We start from the raw sequence: 23,744 nt of genomic DNA, 5'->3' as shown, positions 1-23,744 counted from the left end.
GTACCCTAAGGGGTTAAACCGTGAATTTGACTGCTCAGTGTTTTGGGAATAGGAGGGCTGGAGATTCATTCTGATACTTTGCAAATACCATGATGGATGTAAATAGGAAATGTGTACATTTTATACTTGGTTTAAACTTTTTATCTAAATAGATGAATGTATTTTAATTCACAGGATTATGCTTTAATTTCTGAATGTAAAAAGTGCATTTATGATGTAGTAATATAAGTAACCAGTAGGTGGAGCTAAAACATAGACTTTCTGTGTGACAGGTGTGCATAAGCCTATTTAAAGGCAGGTAATGTTAAGATCTGGTATATGCATGAGGAAGGGCTGAGCAGGCCCGAACCGTTGCAGATATTTGTTGACCTGTGTTGTAATATTAATAAAGGTCTTTTATTATTGGAAGTGCTGGAGGACTTGTTGCTTTACATTTGATTTGAGACTTGGCGTCTCCTCCGGGCTGTTCCCATTCCTGGATTGTGACCAACAGGCTAACAGGACATTGGCAATGGTCACCTTGAAGGAAACAAATCCATTTTGTGGACATAAATCTGATTAATCAATAAAAATTACACAAAAATAACCAGAAGAGAAAGGTTGGTTTACAAAGAATATTTTATATACAGAACAAAAAACTCCAGGAGCAAAGAGAAAGGAAAACAGCAAATACGAATACTAGAAAACGAAGTATTTTTACATGAACGAAATAAAATAAAATATGGAGCATTAAACTTACACTGAAAAAACAGAAGTCATTTATTTATGTTTCATACAAAGGAAGAAGTCCGGGAATACAAATTAATCTCGCCATCTGTGGCCGCACTGCGGGTTACAGCACTTGTAAAACGTTGTCATAGGTTCGTCAGCTGATCTGGTCTGGATTTGCATGAAATACGCACGAGGATGTTCACATTTAGGACACTTTTCTGAAAAAGATAAATGCGCAAAATATGTGACTTGTCGCGCGCATTAACGGAACCAATGACATGGTCTGATAGTTTTTATTTTTTTAGTTTTATCTAACAAATAGTTCTACGACAAATGATTTAGTATCTGGCACTGTATGACAAATAAATGGCACCTCATAAAGATCTGTGAACTGTCCTATTGCGCCAGCTACGCGGCACAGTGAGAATTCTAGTCTCCCTACATGCTCAGCAATTTCTAAAATTCTGTGCGCAGTTCCAAGTATGATGTTGGTGGTTGCAGAAGCCAGAGTTACAGCGCTCATGATAATTGTGTTTGATGCTCGGTAAATACTGAGGTACCACGCTCGCCACTTACACCTCCCAACAAACTGTCCAGCCGCAGTCCCTTACCCACTGTAGGAAGAGTTTTGGCTAATGTGCGTCAGCATTAGGACTCGACAACAACCTACCACTAGTGACTTTACATAAAATATGTTCATCACATAAGTCTTCTGCCATATCAATGAAATCTTAGTTTTAAAGCAATCCAGTTAAATATTTTTTTTGCTTTCAACATAAATTTGTGAAAAAATATTATTGAAAACAAAAAAACTAATTCTCAGCAGCACTCTTATAATGAAGAAACTTGTGTTTATTTGTCATATAAATCAAAAGTGAAATGATAATATAGGCCCTACATACTCTCCATTCACAGACCATGCTCACCAAAAAAGAAAAAAAAAGAAAAACAGGGCCTATATTATCATTTCACTTTTGAACTATACAACAAATAAACACAAGTTTCTTCATTATAAGAGTGCTGAGAATTTATATATTTTTTTTAATTGTGGTAATTCGGCAATACCTCTCGTGCACCTGCAGTACAGATATTACGAGTAGTGCTGTCGCTTCCACTATTGAGATTAATCAAAACAATTTTCGAGAGTGAGGAACAGAACAAGTACATTAGGAGACAGGCGAGGGCAGAAACTACTTACATGAACACAAGACAACCCAGGTTACACCCACGCTCAGGCTAACAATGATCTCACTCACCTGCAGTTGAGTCCACGTTTTCCCACGCAGCTGACCCTCCTAGTACGTCATCTACCTCCTTCAGCTTAGGATATTTTCTGCTTGTTACCTTTAATAAGAAAATAAACTATTTAGCCTTAATGCATGAGGCAAGAGTCTATGTCAGTGAGATCAATAGTTTAGAAGCCTTGAGGGCCACATATACTCTTATGTTCAGTGCACAGGGCCAGAAATAGGTCACCCACTTGACGCCCCCAAAATGCACAAAGTTCTGAATTATCCCGGGGCCACAAAAACTAGTGCAGAGGGCCTCATGTGACCCAAGGGCCACTAGTTTCCCATTGCGGGTTTGTCTATGTGATGGACAAAATAAAAAAACAACTATAAATGAAATAATTAATTGCTTAGTTTATTTACATATCAACTTGCACACGAGGGAATTAAATGCACAGTAATGTCACTTACACTGATTATTCTACGCAAGAGGGCTCTAACCAAAGCCAGGAACAGAAATCTTGCGGGCAGCTGTATAAGGGACATTAAACACTGGAGTTTTTGTTGTTTAAAAAGATAGATAATCCCTTTATTACTAATTCCCTAGTTTTGCATAACCAACACAGTTATATTAATATACTTTTTACCTATGTGATTACATTGTATCTAAGCCTCTGCAGACTGCTCCTTATCTCAGTTATATTAATATACTTTTTACCTCTGTGATTACAGTGTATCTAAGCCTCTACAGACTGCTCCTTATCTCAGTTATATTAATATACTTTTTACCTCTGTGATTACCTTGTATCTAAGCCTCTGCAGACTGCCCCTTATCTCAGTTATATAAATACACTTTTTACCTCTGTGATTACCTTGTATCTAAGCCTCTGCAGACTGCCCCTTATCTCAGTTATAATAATACACTTTTTACCTCTGTGATTACCTTGTATCTAAGCCTCTGCAGACTGCCCCATATCTCAGTTATATTAATATACTTTTTACCTCTGTGATTAACCTGTATCTAAGCCTCTGCAGACTACCCCTTATCTCAGTTATAATAATACACTTTTTACCTCTGTGATTACCTTGTATCTAAGCCTCTGCAGACTGCCCCATATCTCAGTTATATTAATATACTTTTTACCTCTGTGATTACCTTGTATCTAAGCCTCTGCAGACTGCTCCTTATCTCAGTTATATTAATACACTTTTTACCTCTGTGATTACCTTGTATCTAAGCCTCTGCAGACTGCCTCCTTATCTCAGTTATATAAATATACTTTTTACCTCTGTGATTACCTTGTATCTAAGCCTCTGCAGACTGCCCCCTTATCTCAGTTATATTAATACACTTTTTACCTCTGTGATTACCTTGTATCTAAGCCTCTGCAGACTGCCCCTTATCTCAGTTATAATAATACACTTTTTACCTCTGTGATTACCTTGTATCTAAGCCTCTGCAAACTGCCCCTTATCTCAGTTATAATAATACACTTTTTACCTCTGTGATTACCTTGTATCTAAGCCTCTGCAGACTGCCCCCTTATTTCAGTTCTTTTGACAGACTTGCATTTTAGCCAATCAGTGCCAATTCACGTGCATGAGCTAAATGTTATCTATATGACCCACATGAACCACGTCCTCTAGTGGTGAAAAACTGTCAACATGCATTCAGATAAGAGGCGGCTTTCAAGGGCTAAGAAATTAGCATATGAACCTACCTAGGTTTAGCTTTCAATTAAGAATACCAAAAGAACAAAGCAAAATTGGTGATAAAAGTAAAATTGGAAAGTTGTTTATAATTACATGCTCTATCTGAACCATGAAAGTTTATTTCTGACTACACTGTCCCTTTAATCTCTCTTGATTGACATAACATATACAATTTTTATCCACTTTATAATTTACGTCTGTTATCATAGACATACGCTCAGGAGTGTGCACGTATATGGAGCACTATATAGCAACAGTACTATTTCTTTACATAGGTATCTCTTCAACAAAGAATACAGCAGGAAGGAAATCAATATGATAATAGAAGTACATTTGAAACCGTTTTAAAATTTTATGTTCTGTCAGAATCACAAAAGAAAATGTTTGGGTTCCACGTCTGTCTAAAGGAACAATAACATTAAAATTAAGCTCTCATGATTCACATACTTTGTTCGCTTGTTCTCTTTTGTTCAAAGCATATCTAGGTAGGCTCAGGAGCTGGGAGCTAGCTGCTGATTGGGGGATACACACGTTTCTTGACATTGGCTCAGCCAATGAGTTCAGCTAGCTCCCAGTTGTGCTGCTCCTTAGGTTACTGATGTATGCATTTCAACAAAGGATATAAAATGAACAAAGCAAACATAGATAGAAGTAAAGTGAAAAGTTTTTTTACATTGTATAACTATAATGTTACAATATTCACTGTTCAGCTCATACTGTAGGAGTGTCCCAGATAAAGGAAACTAGTCAACTTCAGACACAAAAGAACGGGATCACCTGAAGGTCTATAAATAATGCCTGGCATGCAAACCCGGTGCTCTGGTACTATCCCTAGGTACTACTGGTACACACAAGGACAGCTCCGTAATACAAAACCTGTTATCCTATCAGTGAACTTCCAGTATAGATAAAAAATTGAACAAATAAGTATGTAGCGAACAGGACAGTAACAGGGTCAGGGGGCTGATATGTAGCTAACCGGACAGTTACAGGGTCAGGGGGCTGATATGTAGCTAACAGGACAGTTACAGGGTCAGGGGCTGATATATAGCTAACAGGACAGTAACAGGGTCAGGGGGCTGATATGTAGCGAACAGGACAGTAACAGGGTCAGGGGGCTGATATGTAGCTAACAGGACAGTTACAGGGTCAGGGGGCTGATATGTAGCTAACAGGACAGTTACAGGGTCAGGGGGCTGATATGTAGCTAACAGGACAGTTACAGGGTCAGGGGGCTGATATGTAGCTAACAGGACAGTTACAGGGGGCTGATATGTAGCTAACAGGACAGTTACAGGGGGCTGATATGTAGCTAACAGGACAGTTACAGGGGGCTGATATGTAGCTAACAGGACAGTTACAGGGGGCTGATATGAAGCCAACAGGCCAGTTACAGGGTCAGGGGGCTGATATGTAGCCAACAGGACAGTTACAGGGTCAGGGGGCTGATATGTAGCTAACAGGCCAGTTACAGGGTCAGGGGGCTGATATGTAGCTAACAGGCCAGTTACAGGGTCAGAGGGCTGATATGTAGCTAACAGGCCAGTTACAGGGTCAGAGGGCTGATATGTAGCTAACAGGCCAGTTACAGGGTCAGGGGGCTGATATGTAGCTAACAGGACAGTTACAGGGTCAGGGGGCTGATATGTAGCTAACAGGACAGTTACAGGGTCAGGGGGCTGATATGTAGCTAACAGGACAGTTACAGGGTCAGGGGGCTGATAAGTAGCTAACAGGACAGTTACAGGGTCAGGGGGCTGATAAGTAGCTAACAGGACAGTTACAGGGTCAGGGGGCTGATATGTAGCTAACAGGACAGTTACAGGATCAAGGAGCTGATATGTAGCTAACAGGCCAGTTACAGGGTCAGAGGGCTGATATGTAGCTAAAAGGCCAGTTACAGGGTCAGGGGGCTGATATGTATCTAAAAGGCCAGTTACAGGGTCAGGGGGCTGATATGTAGCTAACAGGACAGTTACAGGGTCAGGGGGCTGATATGTAGCTAACAGGACAGTTACAGGATAAGGGGGCTGATATGTAGCTAACAGGACAGTTACAGGGTCAGGGGGCTGATATGTAGCTAACAGGACAGTTACAGGGTCAGGGGGCTGATATGTAGCTAACAGGACAGTTACAGGGTCAGGGGGCTGATATGTAGCTAACAAGCCAGTTACAGGGTCAGGGGGCTGATATGTAGCTAACAGGACAGTTACAGAATAAGGGGGCTGATATGTATCTAACAGGACAGTTACAGGGTCAGGGGCTGATAAGTAGCTAACAGGACAGTTACAGGATCAAGGAGCTGATATGTAGCCAACAAGCCAGTTACAGGGTCAGGGGGCTGATATGTAGCTAACAGGACAGTTACAGGATCAGGGGGCTGATATGTAGCTAACAGGACAGTTACAGAGTCAGGGGGCTGATATGTAGCTAACAGGACAGTTACAGGATCAAGGAGCTGATATGTAGCTAACAGGCCAGTTACAGGGTCAGGGGGCTGATATGTAGCTAACAGGACAGTTACAGGGTCAGGGGGCTGATATGTAGCTAACAGGACAGTTACAGGGTCAGGGGGCTGATATGTAGCTAACAGGACAGTTACAGGGTCAGGGGGCTGATATGTAGCTAACAGGACAGTTACAGGGTCAGGGGGCTGATATGTAGCAAACAGGACAGTTACAGGGTCAGGGGGCTGATATGTAGCAAACAGGACAGTTACAGAGTCAGGGGGCTGATATGTAGCTAACAGGACAGTTACAGGGTCAGGGGGCTGATATGTAGCTAACAGGACAGTTACAGGGTCAGGGGGCTGATATGTAGCTAACAGGACAGTTACAGGATCAGGGGGCTGATATGTAGCTAACAGGACAGTTACAGAGTCAGGGGGCTGATATGTAGCTAACAGGACAGTTACAGGATCAAGGAGCTGATATGTAGCTAACAGGACAGTTACAGGATCAAGGAGCTGATATGTAGCTAACAGGACAGTTACAGGGTCAGGGGGCTGATATGTAGCTAACAGGACAGTTACAGGGTCAGGGGGCTGATATGTAGCTAACAGGACAGTTACAGGGTCAGGGGGCTGATAAGTAGCTAACAGGACAGTTACAGGGTCAGGGGGCTGATAAGTAGCTAACAGGACAGTTACAGGGTCAGGGGGCTGATATGTAGCAAACAGGACAGTTACAGAGTCAGGGGGCTGATATGTAGCTAACAGGACAGTTACAGGGTCAGGGGGCTGATATGTAGCTAACAGGACAGTTACAGGATCAAGGAGCTGATATGTAGCTAACAGGACAGTTACAGGGTCAGGGGGCTGATATGTAGCTAACAGGACAGTTACAGGGTGTAGCTAACAGGACAGTTACAGGGTCAGGGGGCTGATATGTAGCTAACAGGACAGTTACAGGATCAGGGGGCTGATATGTATCTAACAGGACAGTTACAGAGTCAGGGGGCTGATATGTAGCTAACAGGACAGTTACAGGATCAAGGAGCTGATATGTAGCTAACAGGACAGTTACAGGGTCAGGGGGCTGATATGTAGCTAACAGGACAGTTACAGGGTCAGGGGGCTGATATGTAGCTAACAGGACAGTTACAGGGTCAGGGGGCTGATATGTAGCTAACAGGACAGTTACAGGGTCAGGGGGCTGATATGTAGCTAACAGGACAGTTACAGGGTCAGGGGCTGATATGTAGCTAACAGGACAGATACAGGGTCAGGGGCTGATATGATATGTAGCTAACAGGACAGTTACAGGGTCAGGGGGCTGATATGTAGCTAACAGGACAGTTACAGGGTCAGGGGGCTGATATGTAGCTAACAGGACAGTTACAGGGTCAGGGGGCTGATATGTAGCTAACAGGACAGTTACAGGGTCAGGGGCTGATATGTAGCTAACAGGACAGATACAGGGTCAGGGGCTGATATGATATGTAGCTAACAGGACAGTTACAGGGTCAGGGGGCTGATATGTAGCTAACAGGACAGTTACAGGGTCAGAGGGCTGATATGTAGCTAACAGGACAGTTACAGGGTCAGGGGGCTGATATGTAGCTAACAGGACAGTTACAGGGTCAGCGGCTGATATGATATGTAGCTAACAGGACAGTTACAGGGTCAGGGGCTGATATGTAGCTAACAGGACAGTTACAGGGTGTAGCTAACAGGACAGTTACAGGGTCAGAGGGCTGATATGTAGCTAACAGGACAGTTACAGGGTCAGGGGGCTGATATGTAGCTAACAGGACAGTTACAGGGTCAGGGGGCTGATATGTAGCTAACAGGACAGTTACAGGGTCAGGGGGCTGATATGTAGCAAACAGGACAGTTACAGGGTCAGGGGGCTGATATGTAGCTAACAGGACAGTTACAGGGTCAGGGGGCTGATATGTATCTAACAGGACAGTTACAGAGTCAGGGGGCTGATATGTAGCTAACAGGACAGTTACAGGGTCAGGGGGCTGATATGTAGCTAACAGGACAGTTACAGGGTCAGGGGGCTGATATGTAGCTAACAGGACAGTTACAGGGTCAGGGGCTGATATGATATGTAGCTAACAGGACAGTTACAGGGTCAGGGGGCTGATATGTAGCTAACAGGACAGTTACAGGGTCAGGGGCTGATATGTAGCTAACAGGACAGTTACAGGGTCAGGGGCTGATATGTAGCTAACAGGACAGTTACAGGGTCAGGGGGCTGATATGATATGTAGCTAACAGGACAGTTACAGGGTCAGGGGGCTGATATGTAGCTAACAGGACAGTTACAGAGTCAGGGGGCTGATATGTAGCTAACAGGACAGTTACAGGATCAAGGAGCTGATATGTAGCTAACAGGACAGTTACAGGGTCAGGGGGCTGATATGTAGCTAACAGGACAGTTACAGGGTCAGGGGGCTGATAAGTAGCTAACAGGACAGTTACAGGGTCAGGGGGCTGATAAGTAGCTAACAGGACAGTTACAGGGTCAGGGGGCTGATATGTAGCTAACAGGACAGTTACAGGGTCAGGGGCTGATATGTAGCTAAAAGGACAGATACAGGGTCAGGGGCTGATATGATATGTAGCTAACAGGACAGTTACAGGGTCAGGGGGCTGATATGTAGCTAACAGGACAGTTACAGGGTCAGGGGGCTGATATGTAGCTAACAGGACAGTTACAGGGTCAGGGGGCTGATATGTAGCTAACAGGACAGTTACAGGGTCAGAGGGCTGATATGTAGCTAACAGGACAGTTACAGGGCCAGGGGGCTGATATGTAGCTAACAGGTCAGTTACAGGGTCAGGGGGCTGATATGTAGCTAACAGGACAGTTACAGGGTCAGGGGGCTGATATGTAGCTAACAGGACAGTTACAGGGGGGCTGATATGTAGCTAACAGGACAGTTACAGGGTCAGGGGCTGATATGTAGCTAACAGGACAGTTACAGGGTCAGGGGCTGATATGATATGTAGCTAACAGGCCAGTTACAGGGTCAGGGGGCTGATATGTAGCTAACAGGACAGTTACAGGGTCAGGGGGCTGATATGTAGCTAACAGGACAGTTACAGGGTCAGGGGGCTGATATGTAGCTAACAGGACAGTTACAGGGTCAGGGGGCTGATATGTAGCTAACAGGACAGTTACAGGGTCAGGGGGCTGATATGTAGCTAACAGGACAGTTACAGGGTCAGGGGGCTGATATGTAGCTAACAGGACAGTTACAGGGTCAGGGGGCTGATATGTAGCTAACAGGACAGTTACAGGGTCAGGGGGCTGATATGTAGCTAACAGGACAGTTACAGGGTCAGGGGGCTGATATGTAGCTAACAGGATAGTTACAGGGTCAGAGGGCTGATATGTAGCTAACAGGACAGTTACAGGGTCAGGGGCTGATATGTAGCTAACAGGACAGTTACAGGGTCAGAGGCTGATATGATATGTAGCTAACAGGACAGTTACAGGGTCAGGGGCTGATATGATATGTAGCTAACAGGCCAGTTACAGGGTCAGGGGTCTGATATGTAGCTAACAGGCCAGTTACAGGGTCAGGGGGCTGATATGTAGCTAACAGGACAGTTACAGGGTCAGGGGGCTGATATGTAGCTAACAGGACAGTTACAGGGTCAGGGGGCTGATATGTAGCTAACAGGACAGTTACAGGGTCAGGGGGCTGATATGTAGCTAACAGGACAGTTACAGGGTCAGGGGGCTGATATGTAGCTAACAGGACAGTTACAGGGTCAGGGGCTGATATGATATGTAGCTAACAGGACAGTTACAGGGTCAGGGGGCTGATATGTAGCTAACAGGACAGTTACAGGGTCAGGGGCTGATATGTAGCTAACAGGACAGTTACAGGGTCAGGGGCTGATATGTAGCTAACAGGACAGTTACAGGGTCAGGGGCTGATATGATATGTAGCTAACAGGACAGTTACATGGTCAGGGGGCTGATATGTAGCTAACAGGCCAGTTAAAGGGTCAGGGGCTGATATGATATGTAGCTAACAGGACAGTTACAGGGTCAGGGGCTGATATGATATGTAGCTAACAGGACAGTTACAGGGTCAGGGGGCTGATATGTAGCTAACAGGCCAGTTACAGGGTCAGGGGGCTGATATGTAGCTAACAGGACAGTTACATGGTCAGGGGGCTGATATGTAGCTAACAGGCCAGTTAAAGGGTCAGGGGCTGATATGATATGTAGCTAACAGGCCAGTTAAAGGGTCAGGGGCTGATATGATATGTAGCTAACAGGACAATTACAGGGTCAGGGGGCTGATATGTAGCTAACAGGACAGTTACAGGGTCAGGGGGCTGATATGTAGCTAACAGGCCAGTTACAGGATCAGGGGGCTGATATGTAGCTAACAGGCCAGTTACAGGGTCAGGGGGCTGATATGTAGCTAACAGGACAGTTACAGGGTCAGGGGCTGATATGTAGCTAACAGGACAGTTACAGAGTCAGGGGGCTGATATGTAGCTAACAGGACAGTTACAGGGTCAGGGGGTTGATATGTAGCTAACAGGACAGTTACAGGGTCAGGGGGCTGATATGTAGCTAACAGGACAGTTACAGGGTCAGGGGGCTGATATGTAGCTAACAGGACAGTTACAGGGTCAGGGGCTGATATGTAGCTAACAGGTCAGTTACAGGGTCAGGGGGCTGATATGTAGCTAACAGACCAGTTACAGGGTCAGGGGGCTGATATGTAGCTAACAGGACAGTTACAGGATCAGGTGGCTGATATGTAGCTAACAGGACAGTTACAGGGTCAGGGGGCTGATATGTAGCTAATAGGACAGTTACAGGGTCAGGGGCTGATATGTAGCTAGTGGACAGTTACAGGGTCAGGAGGCTGATATGTAGCTAACAGGCCAGTTACAGGGTCAGGGGGCTGATATGTAGCTAACAGGCCAGTTACAGGGTCAGGGGGCTGATATGTAGCTAACAGGACAGTTACAGGGTCAGGGGGCTGATATGTAGCTAACAGGACAGTTACAGGGTCAGGGGCTGATATGATATGTAGCTAACAGGACAGTTACAGGGTCAGGGGGCTGATATGTAGCTAACAGGACAGTTACAGGGTCAGGGGCTGATATGTAGCTAACAGGACAGTTACAGGATCAGGGGGCTGATATGTAGCTAACAGGACAGTTACAGGGTCAGGGGGCTGATATGTAGCTAACAGGACAGTTACAGGGTCAGGGGGCTGATATGTAGCTAACAGGACAGTTACAGGGTCAGGGGGCTGATATGTAGCTAACAGGACAGTTACAGGGTCAGGGGGCTGATATGTAGCTAACAGGACAGTTACAGGGTCAGGGGGCTGATATGTAGCTAACAGGACAGTTACAGGGTCAGGGGGCTGATATGTAGCTAACAGGACAGTTACAGGGTCAGGGGGCTGATATGTAGCTAACAGGACAGTTACAGGGTCAGGGGCTGATATATAGCTAACAGGCCAGTTACAGGGTCAGGGGGCTGATATGTAGCTAACAGGCCAGTTACAGGGTCAGGGGGCTGATATGTAGCTAACAGGCCAGTTACAGGGTCAGGGGGCTGATATGTAGCTAACAGGACAGTTACAGTGTCAGGGGGCTGATATGTAGCTAACAGGACAGTTACAGGGTCAGGGGGCTGATATGTAGCTAACAGGACAGTTACAGTGTCAGAGGGCTGATATGTAGCTAACAGGACAGTTACAGTGTCAGGGGGCTGATATGTAGCTAACAGGCCAGTTACAGGGTCAGGGGGCTGATATGTAGATAACAGGACAGTTACAGTGTCAGAGGGCTGATATGTAGCTAACAGGACAGTTACAGGGTCAGGGGGCTGATATGTAGCTAACAGGACAGTTACAGGGTCAGAGGGCTGATATGTAGCTAACAGGACAGTTACAGGGTCAGGGGGCTGATATGTAGCTAACAGGCCAGTTACAGGGTCAGGGGGCTGATATGTAGCTAACAGGCCAGTTACAGGGTCAGGGGGCTGATATGTAGCTAACAGGCCAGTTACAGGGTCAGGGGGCTGATATGTAGCTAACAGGCCAGTTACAGGGTCAGGGGGCTGATATGTAGCTAACAGGCCAGTTACAGGGTCAGGGGGCTGATATGTAGCTAACAGGCCAGTTACAGGGTCAGGGGGCTGATATGTAGCTAACAGGCCAGTTACAGGGTCAGGGGGCTGATATGTAGCTAACAGGCCAGTTACAGGGTCAGGGGGCTGATATGTAGCTAACAGGCCAGTTACAGGGTCAGGGGGCTGATATGTAGCTAACAGGCCAGTTACAGGGTCAGGGGGCTGATATGTAGCTAACAGGCCAGTTACAGGGTCAGGGGGCTGATATGTAGCTAGTGGACAGTTACAGGGTCAGGAGGCTGATATGTAGCTAACAGGACAGTTACAGGGTCAGGGGCTGATATGTAGCTAACAGGCCAGTTACAGGGTCAGGGGCTGATATGTAGCTAACAGGCCAGTTACAGGGTCAGGGGCTGATATGTAGCTAACAGGACAGTTACAGGGTCAGGGGCTGATATGTAGCTAACAGGACAGTTACAGGGTGTAGCTAACAGGACAGTTACAGAGTCAGGGGGCTGATATGTAGCTAACAGGACAGTTACAGGGTGTAGCTAACAGGACAGTTACAGGGTCAGATGGCTGATATGTAGCTAACAGGACAGTTACAGGGTCAGGGGCTGATATGTAGCTAACAGGACAGTTACAGGGTGTAGCTAACAGGACAGTTACAGAGTCAGGGGGCTGATATGTAGCTAACAGGACAGTTACAGGGTGTAGCTAACAGGACAGTTACAGGGTCAGATGGCTGATATGTAGCTAACAGGACAGTTACAGGGTCAGGGGGCTGATATGTAGCTAACAGGACAGTTACAGGGTCAGGGGGCTGATATGTAGCTAACAGGACAGTTACAGGGTCAGGGGGCTGATATGTAGCTAACAGGACAGTTACAGGGACAGGGGGCTGATATGTAGCTAACAGGACAGTTACAGGGTCAGGGGGCTGATATGTAGCTAACAGGACAGTTACAGGGTCAGGAGGCTGATATGTAGCTAACAGGCCAGTTACAGGGTCAGGGGGCTGATATGTAGCTAACAGGACAGTTACAGGGTCAGGGGCTGATATATAGCTAACAGGCCAGTTACAGGGTCAGAGGGCTGATATGTAGCTAACAGGCCAGTTACAGGGTCAGGGGGCTGATATGTAGCTAACAGGCCAGTTACAGGGTCAGGGGGCTGATATGTAGCTAACAGGACAGTTACAGGGTCAGGGGGCTGATATGTAGCTAACAGGACAGTTACAGGGTCAGGGGGCTGATATGTAGCTAACAGGACAGTTACAGTGTCAGAGGGCTGATATGTAGCTAACAGGACAGTTACAGGGACAGGGGGCTGATATGTAGCTAACAGGACAGTTACAGGGTCAGGGGGCTGATATGTAGCTAACAGGACAGTTACAGGGTCAGAGGGCTGATATGTAGCTAACAGGCCAGTTACAGGGTCAGGGGGCTGATATGTAGCTAACAGGCCAGTTACAGGGTCAGGGGGCTGATATGTAGCTAACAGGACAGTTACAGTGTCAGAGGGCTGATATGTAGCTAACAGGACAGTTACAGGGTCAGGGGGCTGATATGTAGCTAACAGGACAGTTACAGGGTCAGGGGGCTGATATGTAGCTAACAGGACAGTTACAGGGTCAGGGGGCTGATATGTAGCTAACAGGACAGTTACAGGGTCAGGGGGCTGATATGTAGCTAACAGGACAGTTACAGGGTCAGGGGGCTGATATGTAGCTAACAGGACAGTTACAGGGTCAGGGGGCTGATATGTAGCTAACAGGACAGTTACAGGGTCAGGGGCTGATATGTAGCTAACAGGACAGTTACAGGATCAGGGGGCTGATATGATATGTAGCTAACAGGACAGTTACAGGATCAGGGGGCTGATATGTAGCTAACAGGACAGTTACAGGGTCAGGGGGCTGATATGTAGCTAACAGGACAGTTACAGGGTCAGGGGGCTGATATGTAGCTAACAGGACCAGTTACAGGGTCAGGGGGCTGATATGTAGCTAACAGGCCAGTTACAGGGTCAGAGGGCTGATATGTAGCTAACAGGCCAGTTACAGGGTCAGGGGGCTGATATGTAGCTAACAGGCCAGTTACAGGGTCAGGGGGCTGATATGTAGCTAACAGGACAGTTACAGGGTCAGGGGGCTGATATGTAGCTAACAGGCCAGTTACAGGGTCAGGGGGCTGATATGTAGCTAACAGGACAGTTACAGGGTCAGGGGGCTGATATGTAGCTAACAGGACAGTTACAGGGTCAGGGGGCTGATATATAGCTAACAGGCCAGTTACAGGGTCAGGGGGCTGATATACAGCTAACAGGACAGTTACAGGGTCAGGGGCTGATATATAGCTAACAGGACAGTTACAGGGTCAGGGGGCTGATATATAGCTAACAGGACAGTTACAGGGTCAGGGGCTGATATGTAGCTAACAGGACAGTTACAGGGTCAGGGGGCTGATATGTAGCTAACAGGACAGTTACAGGGTCAGGGGGCTGATATGTAGCTAACAGGACAGTTACAGGAGGGCTGATATGTAGCTAACAGGACAGTTACAGGGGGGCTGATATGTAGCTAACAGGACAGTTACAGGGGGCTGATATGTAGCTAACAGGACAGTTACAGGGGGCTGATATGAAGCCAACAGGCCAGTTACAGGGTCAGGGGGCTGATATGTAGCCAACAGGACAGTTACAGGGTCAGGGGGCTGATATGTAGCTAACAGGACAGTTACAGGGTCAGGGGGCTGATATGTAGCTAACAGGACAGTTACAGGGTCAGGGGGCTGATATGTAGCTAACAGGCCAGTTACAGGGTCAGAGGGCTGATATGTAGCTAACAGGACAGTTACAGGGTCAGGGGGCTGATATGTAGCTAACAGGACAGTTACAGGGTCAGGGGGCTGATATGTAGCTAACAGGACAGTTACAGGGTCAGGGGCTGATATGTAGCTAACAGGCCAGTTACAGGGTCAGGGGGCTGATATGTAGCTAACAGGCAGTTACAGGGTCAGGGGGCTGATATGTAGCTAACAGGACAGTTACAGGGTCAGGGGGCTGATATGTAGCTAACAGGACAGTTACAGGGTCAGGGGGCTGATATGTAGCTAACAGGACAGTTACAGGGTCAGGGGGCTGATATGTAGCTAACAGGACAGTTACAGGGTCAGGGGGCTGATATGTAGCTAACAGGACAGTTACAGGGTCAGGGGGCTGATATGTAGCTAACAGGCCAGTTACAGGGTCAGGGGGCTGATATGTAGCTAACAGGCCAGTTACAGGGTCAGGGGGCTGATATGTAGCTAACAGGCCAGTTACAGGGTCAGGGGGCTGATATGTAGCTAACAGGACAGTTACAGTGTCAGGGGGCTGATATGTAGCTAACAGGACAGTTACAGGGTCAGGGGGCTGATATGTAGCTAACAGGACAGTTACAGTGTCAGAGGGCTGATATGTAGCTAACAGGACAGTTACAGTGTCAGGGGGCTGATATGTAGCTAACAGGACAGTTACAGGGTCAGGGGGCTGATATGTAGCTAACAGGACAGTTACAGGGTCAGGGGGCTGATATGTAGCTAACAGGACAGTTACAGGGTCAGAGGGGCTGATATGTAGCTAACCAGGCCAGTTACAGGGTCAGGGGGCTGATATGTAGCTAACAGGACAGTTACAGGGTCAGGGGGCTGATATGTAGCTAACAGGACAGTTACAGGGTCAGGGGCTGATATGTAGCTAACAGGACAGTTACAGGATCAGGGGGCTGATATGATATGTAGCTAACAGGACAGTTACAGGATCAGGGGGCTGATATGTAGCTAACAGGACAGTTACAGGGTCAGGGGGCTGATATGTAGCTAACAGGACAGTTACAGGGTCAGGGGGGCTGATATGTAGCTAACAGGACAGTTACAGGGTCAGGGGCTGATATATAGCTAACAGGCCAGTTACAGGGTCAGGGGGCTGATATGTAGCTAACAGGCCAGTTACAGGGTCAGGGGGCTGATATGTAGCCAACAGGCCAGTTACAGGGTCAGGGGGGCTGATATGTAGCTAACAGGACAGTTACAGTGTCAGGGGGGCTGATATGTAGCTAACAGGACAGTTACAGGGTCAGGGGGCTGATATGTAGCTAACAGGACAGTTACAGTGTCAGAGGGCTGATATGTAGCTAACAGGACAGTTACAGGGTCAAGGGGCTGATATGTAGCTAACAGGACAGTTACAGGGTCAGGGGGCTGATATGTAGCTAACAGGACAGTTACAGGGTGTAGCTAACAGGACAGTTACAGAGTCAGGGGGCTGATATGTAGCTAACAGGACAGTTACAGGGTGTAGCTAACAGGACAGTTACAGGGTCAGGAGGCTGATATGTAGCTAACAGGACAGTTACAGGGTCAGGGGGCTGATATGTAGCTAACAGGACAGTTACAGGGTCAGGGGGCTGATATGTAGCTAACAGGACAGTTACAGGGTCAGGGGGCTGATATGTAGCTAACAGGACAGTTACAGGGTGTAGCTAACAGGACAGTTACAGAGTCAGGGGGCTGATATGTAGCTAACAGGACAGTTACAGGGTGTAGCTAACAGGACAGTTACAGGGTCAGGTGGCTGATATGTAGCTAACAGGACAGTTACAGGGTCAGGGGGCTGATATGTAGCTAACAGGACAGTTACAGGGTCAGGGGGCAGATATGTAGCTAACAGGACAGTTACAGGGTCAGGGGGCTGATATGTAGCTAACAGGACAGTTACAGGGTCAGGGGGCTGATATGTAGCTAACAGGACAGTTACAGGGTCAGGGGGCTGATATGTAGCTAACAGGACAGTTACAGGGTCAGGAGGGCTGATATGTAGCTAACAGGACAGTTACAGGGTCAGGGGGCTGATATGTAGCTAACAGGACAGTTACAGGGTCAGGGGGCTGATATGTAGCTAACAGGACAGTTACAGGGTCAGGGGGCTGATATGTAGCTAACAGGACAGTTACAGGGTCAGGGGCTGATATATAGCTAACAGGCCAGTTACAGGGTCAGGGGGCTGATATGTAGCTAACAGGCCAGTTACAGGGTCAGGGGGCTGATATGTAGCTAACAGGCCAGTTACAGGGTCAGGGGGCTGATATGTAGCTAACAGGACAGTTACAGTGTCAGGGGGCTGATATGTAGCTAACAGGACAGTTACAGGGTCAGGGGGCTGATATGTAGCTAACAGGACAGTTACAGTGTCAGAGGGCTGATATGTAGCTAACAGGACAGTTACAGGGTCAGGGGGCTGATATGTAGCTAACAGGACAGTTACAGGGTCAGGGGGCTGATATGTAGCTAACAGGACAGTTACAGGGTCAGAGGGCTGATATGTAGCTAACAGGCCAGTTACAGGGTCAGGGGGCTGAAATGTAGCTAACAGGCCAGTTACAGGGTCAGGGGGCTGATATGTAGCTAACAGGACAGTTACAGTGTCAGAGGGCTGATATGTAGCTAACAGGACAGTTACAGGGTCAGGGGGCTGATATGTAGCTAACAGGACAGTTACAGGGTCAGAGGGCTGATATGTAGCTAACAGGACAGTTACAGGGTCAGGGGGCTGATATGTAGCTAACAGGACAGTTACAGGGTCAAGGGGCTGATATGTAGCTAACAGGACAGTTACAGGGTCAGGGGGCTGATATGTAGCTAACAGGCCAGTTACAGGGTCAGAGGGCTGATATGTAGCTAACAGGCCAGTTACAGGGTCAGGGGGCTGATATGTAGCTAACAGGCCAGTTACAGGGTCAGGGGGCTGATATGTAGCTAACAGGCCAGTTACAGGGTCAGGGGGCTGATATGTAGCTAACAGGCCAGTTACAGGGTCAGGGGGCTGATATGTAGCTAACAGGCCAGTTACAGGGTCAGGGGGCTGATATGTAGCTAACAGGCCAGTTACATGGTCAGGGGGCTGATATGTAGCTAACAGGCCAGTTACAGGGTCAGGGGGCTGATATGTAGCTAGTGGACAGTTACAGGGTCAGGAGGCTGATATGTAGCTAACAGGACAGTTACAGGGTCAGGGGGCTGATATGTAGCTAACAGGACAGTTACAGGGTCAGGGGGCTGATATGTAGCTAACAGGCCAGTTACAGGGTCAGGGGGCTGATATGTAGCTAACAGGCCAGTTACAGGGTCAGGGGGCTGATATGTAGCTAACAGGACAGTTACAGGGTCAGGGGGCTGATATGTAGCTAACAGGACAGTTACAGGGTCAGGGGCTGATATATAGCTAACAGGCCAGTTACAGGGTCAGAGGGCTGATATGTAGCTAACAGACCAGTTACAGGGTCAGGGGGCTGATATGTAGCTAACAGGCCAGTTACAGGGTCAGGGGGCTGATATGTAGCTAACAGGACAGTTACAGTGTCAGGGGGCTGATATGTAGCTAACAGGACAGTTACAGGGTCAGGGGGCTGATATGTAGCTAACAGGACAGTTACAGTGTCAGAGGGCTGATATGTAGCTAACAGGACAGTTACAGGGTCAGGGGGCTGATATGTAGCTAACAGGACAGTTACAGGGTCAGGGGGCTGATATGTAGCTAACAGGACAGTTACAGGGTCAGAGGGCTGATATGTAGCTAACAGGCCAGTTACAGGGTCAGGGGGCTGATATGTAGCTAACAGGCCAGTTACAGGGTCAGGGGGCTGATATGTAGCTAACAGGACAGTTACAGTGTCAGAGGGCTGATATGTAGCTAACAGGACAGTTACAGGGTCAGGGGGCTGATATGTAGCTAACAGGACAGTTACAGGGTCAGGGGCTGATATGTAGCTAACAGGACAGTTACAGGGTCAGGGGGCTGATATGTAGCTAACAGGACAGTTACAGGGTCAGGGGGCTGATATGTAGCTAACAGGACAGTTACAGGGTCAGGGGGCTGATATGTAGCTAACAGGACAGTTACAGGGTCAGGGGGCTGATATGTAGCTAACAGGACAGTTACAGGGTCAGGGGCTGATATGTAGCTAACAGGACAGTTACAGGGTCAGGGGCTGATATGATATGTAGCTAACAGGACAGTTACAGGATCAGGGGGCTGATATGTAGCTAACAGGACAGTTACAGGGTCAGGGGGCTGATATGTAGCTAACAGGACAGTTACAGGGTCAGGGGCTGATATGTAGCTAACAGGACAGTTACAGGGTCAGGGGGCTGATATGTAGCTAACAGGACAGTTACAGGGTCAGAGGGCTGATATGTAGCTAACAGGCCAGTTACAGGGTCAGGGGGCTGATATGTAGCTAACAGGACAGTTACAGGGTCAGGGGGCTGATATGTAGCTAACAGGCCAGTTACAGGGTCAGGGGGCTGATATGTAGCTAACAGGCCAGTTACAGGGTCAGGGGGCTGATATGTAGCTAACAGGACAGTTACAGGGTCAGGGGGCTGATATGTAGCTAACAGGCCAGTTACAGGGTCAGGGGGCTGATATATAGCTAACAGGCCAGTTACAGGGTCAGGGGGCTGATATATAGCTAACAGGACAGTTACAGGGTCAGGGGCTGATATGTAGCTAACAGGACAGTTACAGGGTCAGGGGCTGATATATAGCTAACAGGACAGTTACAGGGTCAGGGGGCTGATATATAGCTAACAGGACAGTTACAGGGTCAGGGGGCTGATATGTAGCTAACAGGACAGTTACAGGGTCAGGGGGCTGATATGTAGCTAACAGGACAGTTACAGGGTCAGGGGCTGATATATAGCTAACAGGACAGTTACAGGGTCAGGGGGCTGATATATAGCTAACAGGACAGTTACAGGGTCAGGGGCTGATATGTAGCTAACAGGACAGTTACAGGGTCAGGGGCTGATATGTAGCTAACAGGACAGTTACCGGGTCAGGGGGCTGATATGTAGCTAACAGGACAGTTACCGGGTCAGGGGGCTGATATGTAGCTAACAGGACAGTTACAGGGTCAGGGGCTGATATGTAGCTAACAGGACAGTTACAGGGTCAGAGGCTGATATATAGCTAACAGGACAGTTACAGGGTCAGGGGGCTGATATGTAGCTAACAGGACAGTTACAGGGTCAGGGGCTGATATGTAGCTAACAGGACAGTTACAGGGTCAGGGGGCTGATATGTAGCTAACAGGACAGTTACAGGGTCAGGGGGCTGATATGTAGCTAACAGGACAGTTACAGGGTCAGGGGGCTGATATGTAGCTAACAGGACAGTTACAGGGTCAGGGGGCTGATATGTAGCTAACAGGACAGTTACAGGGTCAGGGGCTGATATGTAGCTAACAGGACAGTTACAGGGTCAGGGGCTGATATGATATGTAGCTAACAGGACAGTTACAGGATCAGGGGGCTGATATGTAGCTAACAGGACAGTTACAGGGTCAGGGGGCTGATATGTAGCTAACAGGACAGTTACAGGGTCAGGGGCTGATATGTAGCTAACAGGACAGTTACAGGGTCAGGGGGCTGATATGTAGCTAACAGGACAGTTACAGGGTCAGAGGGCTGATATGTAGCTAACAGGCCAGTTACAGGGTCAGGGGGCTGATATGTAGCTAACAGGACAGTTACAGGGTCAGGGGGCTGATATGTAGCTAACAGGACAGTTACAGGGTCAGGGGGCTGATATGTAGCTAACAGGCCAGTTACAGGGTCAGGGGGCTGATATGTAGCTAACAGGACAGTTACAGGGTCAGGGGGCTGATATGTAGCTAACAGGACAGTTACAGGGTCAGGGGCTGATATATAGCTAACAGGCCAGTTACAGGGTCAGGGGGCTGATATATAGCTAACAGGACAGTTACAGGGTCAGGGGCTGATATGTAGCTAACAGGACAGTTACAGGGTCAGGGGCTGATATATAGCTAACAGGACAGTTACAGGGTCAGGGGGCTGATATATAGCTAACAGGACAGTTACAGGGTCAGGGGCTGATATGTAGCTAACAGGACAGTTACAGGGTCAGGGGGCTGATATGTAGCTAACAGGACAGTTACCGGGTCAGGGGGCTGATATGTAGCTAACAGGACAGTTACAGGGTCAGGGGCTGATATGTAGCTAACAGGACAGTTACAGGGTCAGAGGCTGATATATAGCTAACAGGACAGTTACAGGGTCAGGGGGCTGATATATAGCTAACAGGACAGTTACAGGGTCAGGGGCTGATATGTAGCTAACAGGACAGTTACAGAGTCAGGGGGCTGATATGTAGCTAACAGGACAGTTACAGAGTCAGGGGGCTGATATATAGCTAACAGGACAGTTACAGAGTCAGGGGGCTGATATGTAGCTAACAGGACAGTTACAGGGTCAGGGGCTGATATATAGCTAACAGGACAGTTACAGGGTCAGGGGGCTGATATATAGCTAACAGGACAGTTACAGGGTCAGGGGCTGATATGTAGCTAACAGGACAGTTACAGGGTCAGGGGCTGATATGTAGCTAACAGGACAGTTACAGGGTCAGGGGCTGATATGTAGCTATCAGGACAGTTACAGGGTCAGAGGGCTGATATGTAGCTAACAGGCCAGTTACAGGGTCAGGGGCTGATATGTAGCTAACAGGACAGTTACAGGGTCAGGGGGCTGATAAGTAGCTAACAGGACAGTTACAGGGTCAGGGGGCTGATATGTAGCTAACAGGACAGTTACAGGGTCAGGGGGCTGATATATAGCTAACAGGACAGTTACAGGGTCAGGGGGCTGATATATAGCTAACAGGACAGTTACAGGGTCAGGGGCTGATATGTAGCTAACAGGACAGTTACAGGGTCAGGGGCTGATATGTAGCTAACAGGACAGTTACAGGGTCAGAGGGCTGATATGTAGCTAACAGGCCAGTTACAGGGTCAGGGGCTGATATGTAGCTAACAGGACAGTTACAGGGTCAGGGGGCTGATAAGTAGCTAACAGGACAGTTACAGGGTCAGGGGGCTGATATGTAGCTAACAGGACAGTTACAGGGTCAGGGGCTGATATATAGCTAACAGGACAGTTACAGGGTCAGGGGGCTGATATATAGCTAACAGGACAGTTACAGGGTCAGGGGGCTGATATGTAGCTAACAGGACAGTTACAGGGTCAGGGGCTGATATGTAGCTAACAGGACAGTTACAGGGTCAGAGGGCTGATATGTAGCTAACAGGACAGTTACAGTGTCAGAGGGCTGATATGTAGCTAACAGGACAGTTACAGTGTCAGAGGGCTGATATGTAGCTAACAGGACAGTTACAGGGTCAGGGGGCTGATATGTAGCTAACAGGACAGTTACAGGGTCAGGGGGCTGATATGTAGCTAACAGGCCAGTTACAGGGTCAGGGGGCTGATATGTAGCTAACAGGACAGTTACAGGGTCAGGGGGCTGATATGTAGCTAACAGGCCAGTTACAGGGTCAGGGGGCTGATATGTAGCTAACAGGACAGTTACAGGGTCAGGGGGCTGATATGTAGCTAACAGGACAGTTACAGGGTCAGGGGGCTGATAAGTAGCTAACAGGCCAGTTACAGGGTCAGGGGCTGATATGTATGTAACAGACAGTTGCAGGGTCAGGTCTCACCTTGCGGGTGACGTTGTGCACGTACGGACACGTGTTACAGGCGAAGCGGTAACATTTCTGCCCCTCCTCTACTATCAGCACGTTCCCGCAGGTCGGACAGAAGAGCAGCATGATCCGGGACTTCCGCCCGCACCGAGCTGATACTTAGCTATTTCTGCCAGCAGAGGCGCATGCTGGTGACGTAGTTCCGCTTTTTTTCCGCCCACATTAAGCATAGATTTATCTATTTCCGCCAGCGGACGAGTCGCAGGGCAGTTGAGTCATGACCATTCGTTTTCGCTCGTTTGGTTTTCTTGTTATCGCGGCGCTATCAGGTACAGTGAGACACAGAGTCCGATATATCGCGACATGACCGACATAGAGTCACCCAGTAACATTAGTACTTACAATGAGTAATGCTACAGATAGCTGTAATACTGGAACATGTGCAACAGTAATACTTATCATACGGCCGTACTCTCAGTGCACACGTGATGCAGATACCCATACATTAGTATTAATACTATCCCTAGATACTACTGATACTCACACTGAGCAATAATACTATCCCTAGATACTACTGATACACTGAGCAATAATACTATCCCTAGATACTACTGATACTCACACTGAGCAATAATACTATCCCTACTTATTACTGATACTCACACTGAGTAATAATACTATCCCTACTTATTACTGATACTCACACTGAGTAATAATACTATCCCTACTTACTACTGATACTCACACTGAGCAATAATACTATCCCTACTTACTACTGATACTCACACTGAGCAATAATACTATCCCTAGATACTACTGATACATTGAGCAATAATACTATCCCTACTTACTACTGATACTCACACTGAGCAATAATACTATCCCTACTTACTACTGATACACTGAGCAATAATACTATCCCTAGATACTACTGATACTCACACTGAGCAATAATACTATCCCTAGATACTACTGACA

At 47.5% G+C, this 23,744-nt stretch overlaps 2 protein-coding genes across 7 annotated transcripts in view; one reads left to right on the top strand and one right to left on the bottom strand.

Annotated features, from left to right (window-relative positions):
- Positions 1–600: 600 nt before the first annotated feature.
- On the bottom strand, positions 601–22,965 carry POLR3K (RNA polymerase III subunit K). Its single transcript, XM_053694483.1, has 3 exons — positions 22,782–22,965; positions 1,968–2,055; positions 601–929 (listed from the first exon to the last, which is right to left on the bottom strand). Exons 1-3 carry the CDS (start codon positions 22,890–22,892, stop codon positions 802–804), a joined length of 327 nt encoding a protein of 108 aa, XP_053550458.1. The 5' UTR covers positions 22,893–22,965; the 3' UTR covers positions 601–801.
- SNRNP25 (small nuclear ribonucleoprotein U11/U12 subunit 25) overlaps positions 22,941–23,744 on the top strand; it is a 47,683-nt gene continuing 46,879 nt past the window's right edge. For all 6 annotated transcript variants that reach the window (XM_053694481.1, XM_053694479.1, XM_053694476.1 and 3 more), the window contains exon 1: positions 22,941–23,095. The gene's annotated coding sequence lies outside the window, so the exon portion shown is untranslated. The remainder of the gene's footprint in view (positions 23,096–23,744) is intronic.

Source organism: Bombina bombina, chromosome 11 (genome assembly GCF_027579735.1).
Source record: "Bombina bombina isolate aBomBom1 chromosome 11, aBomBom1.pri, whole genome shotgun sequence".
Lineage (NCBI taxonomy): Eukaryota > Metazoa > Chordata > Amphibia > Anura > Bombinatoridae > Bombina > Bombina bombina.
The sequence above is the reverse complement of the archived record's forward strand: the minus strand, read 5'-3'. Positions and strand labels throughout refer to the sequence as shown.

What these genes read in the sequence shown, in the direction of transcription:
- POLR3K (XM_053694483.1), bottom strand. Translation starts at nt 22,892, where the DNA reads ATGCTGCTCTTCTGTCCGACCTGCGGGAACGTGCTGATAGTAGAGGAG. An exon ending in TGCACAACGTCACCCGCAAG is followed by an intron (nt 2,056 to 22,781) that starts GTGAGACCTGAC and finishes TTCTTATTAAAG; the next exon opens with GTAACAAGCAGAAAATATCC. An exon ending in AAACGTGGACTCAACTGCAG is followed by an intron (nt 930 to 1,967) that starts GTGAGTGAGATC and finishes TATCTTTTTCAG; the next exon opens with AAAAGTGTCCTAAATGTGAA.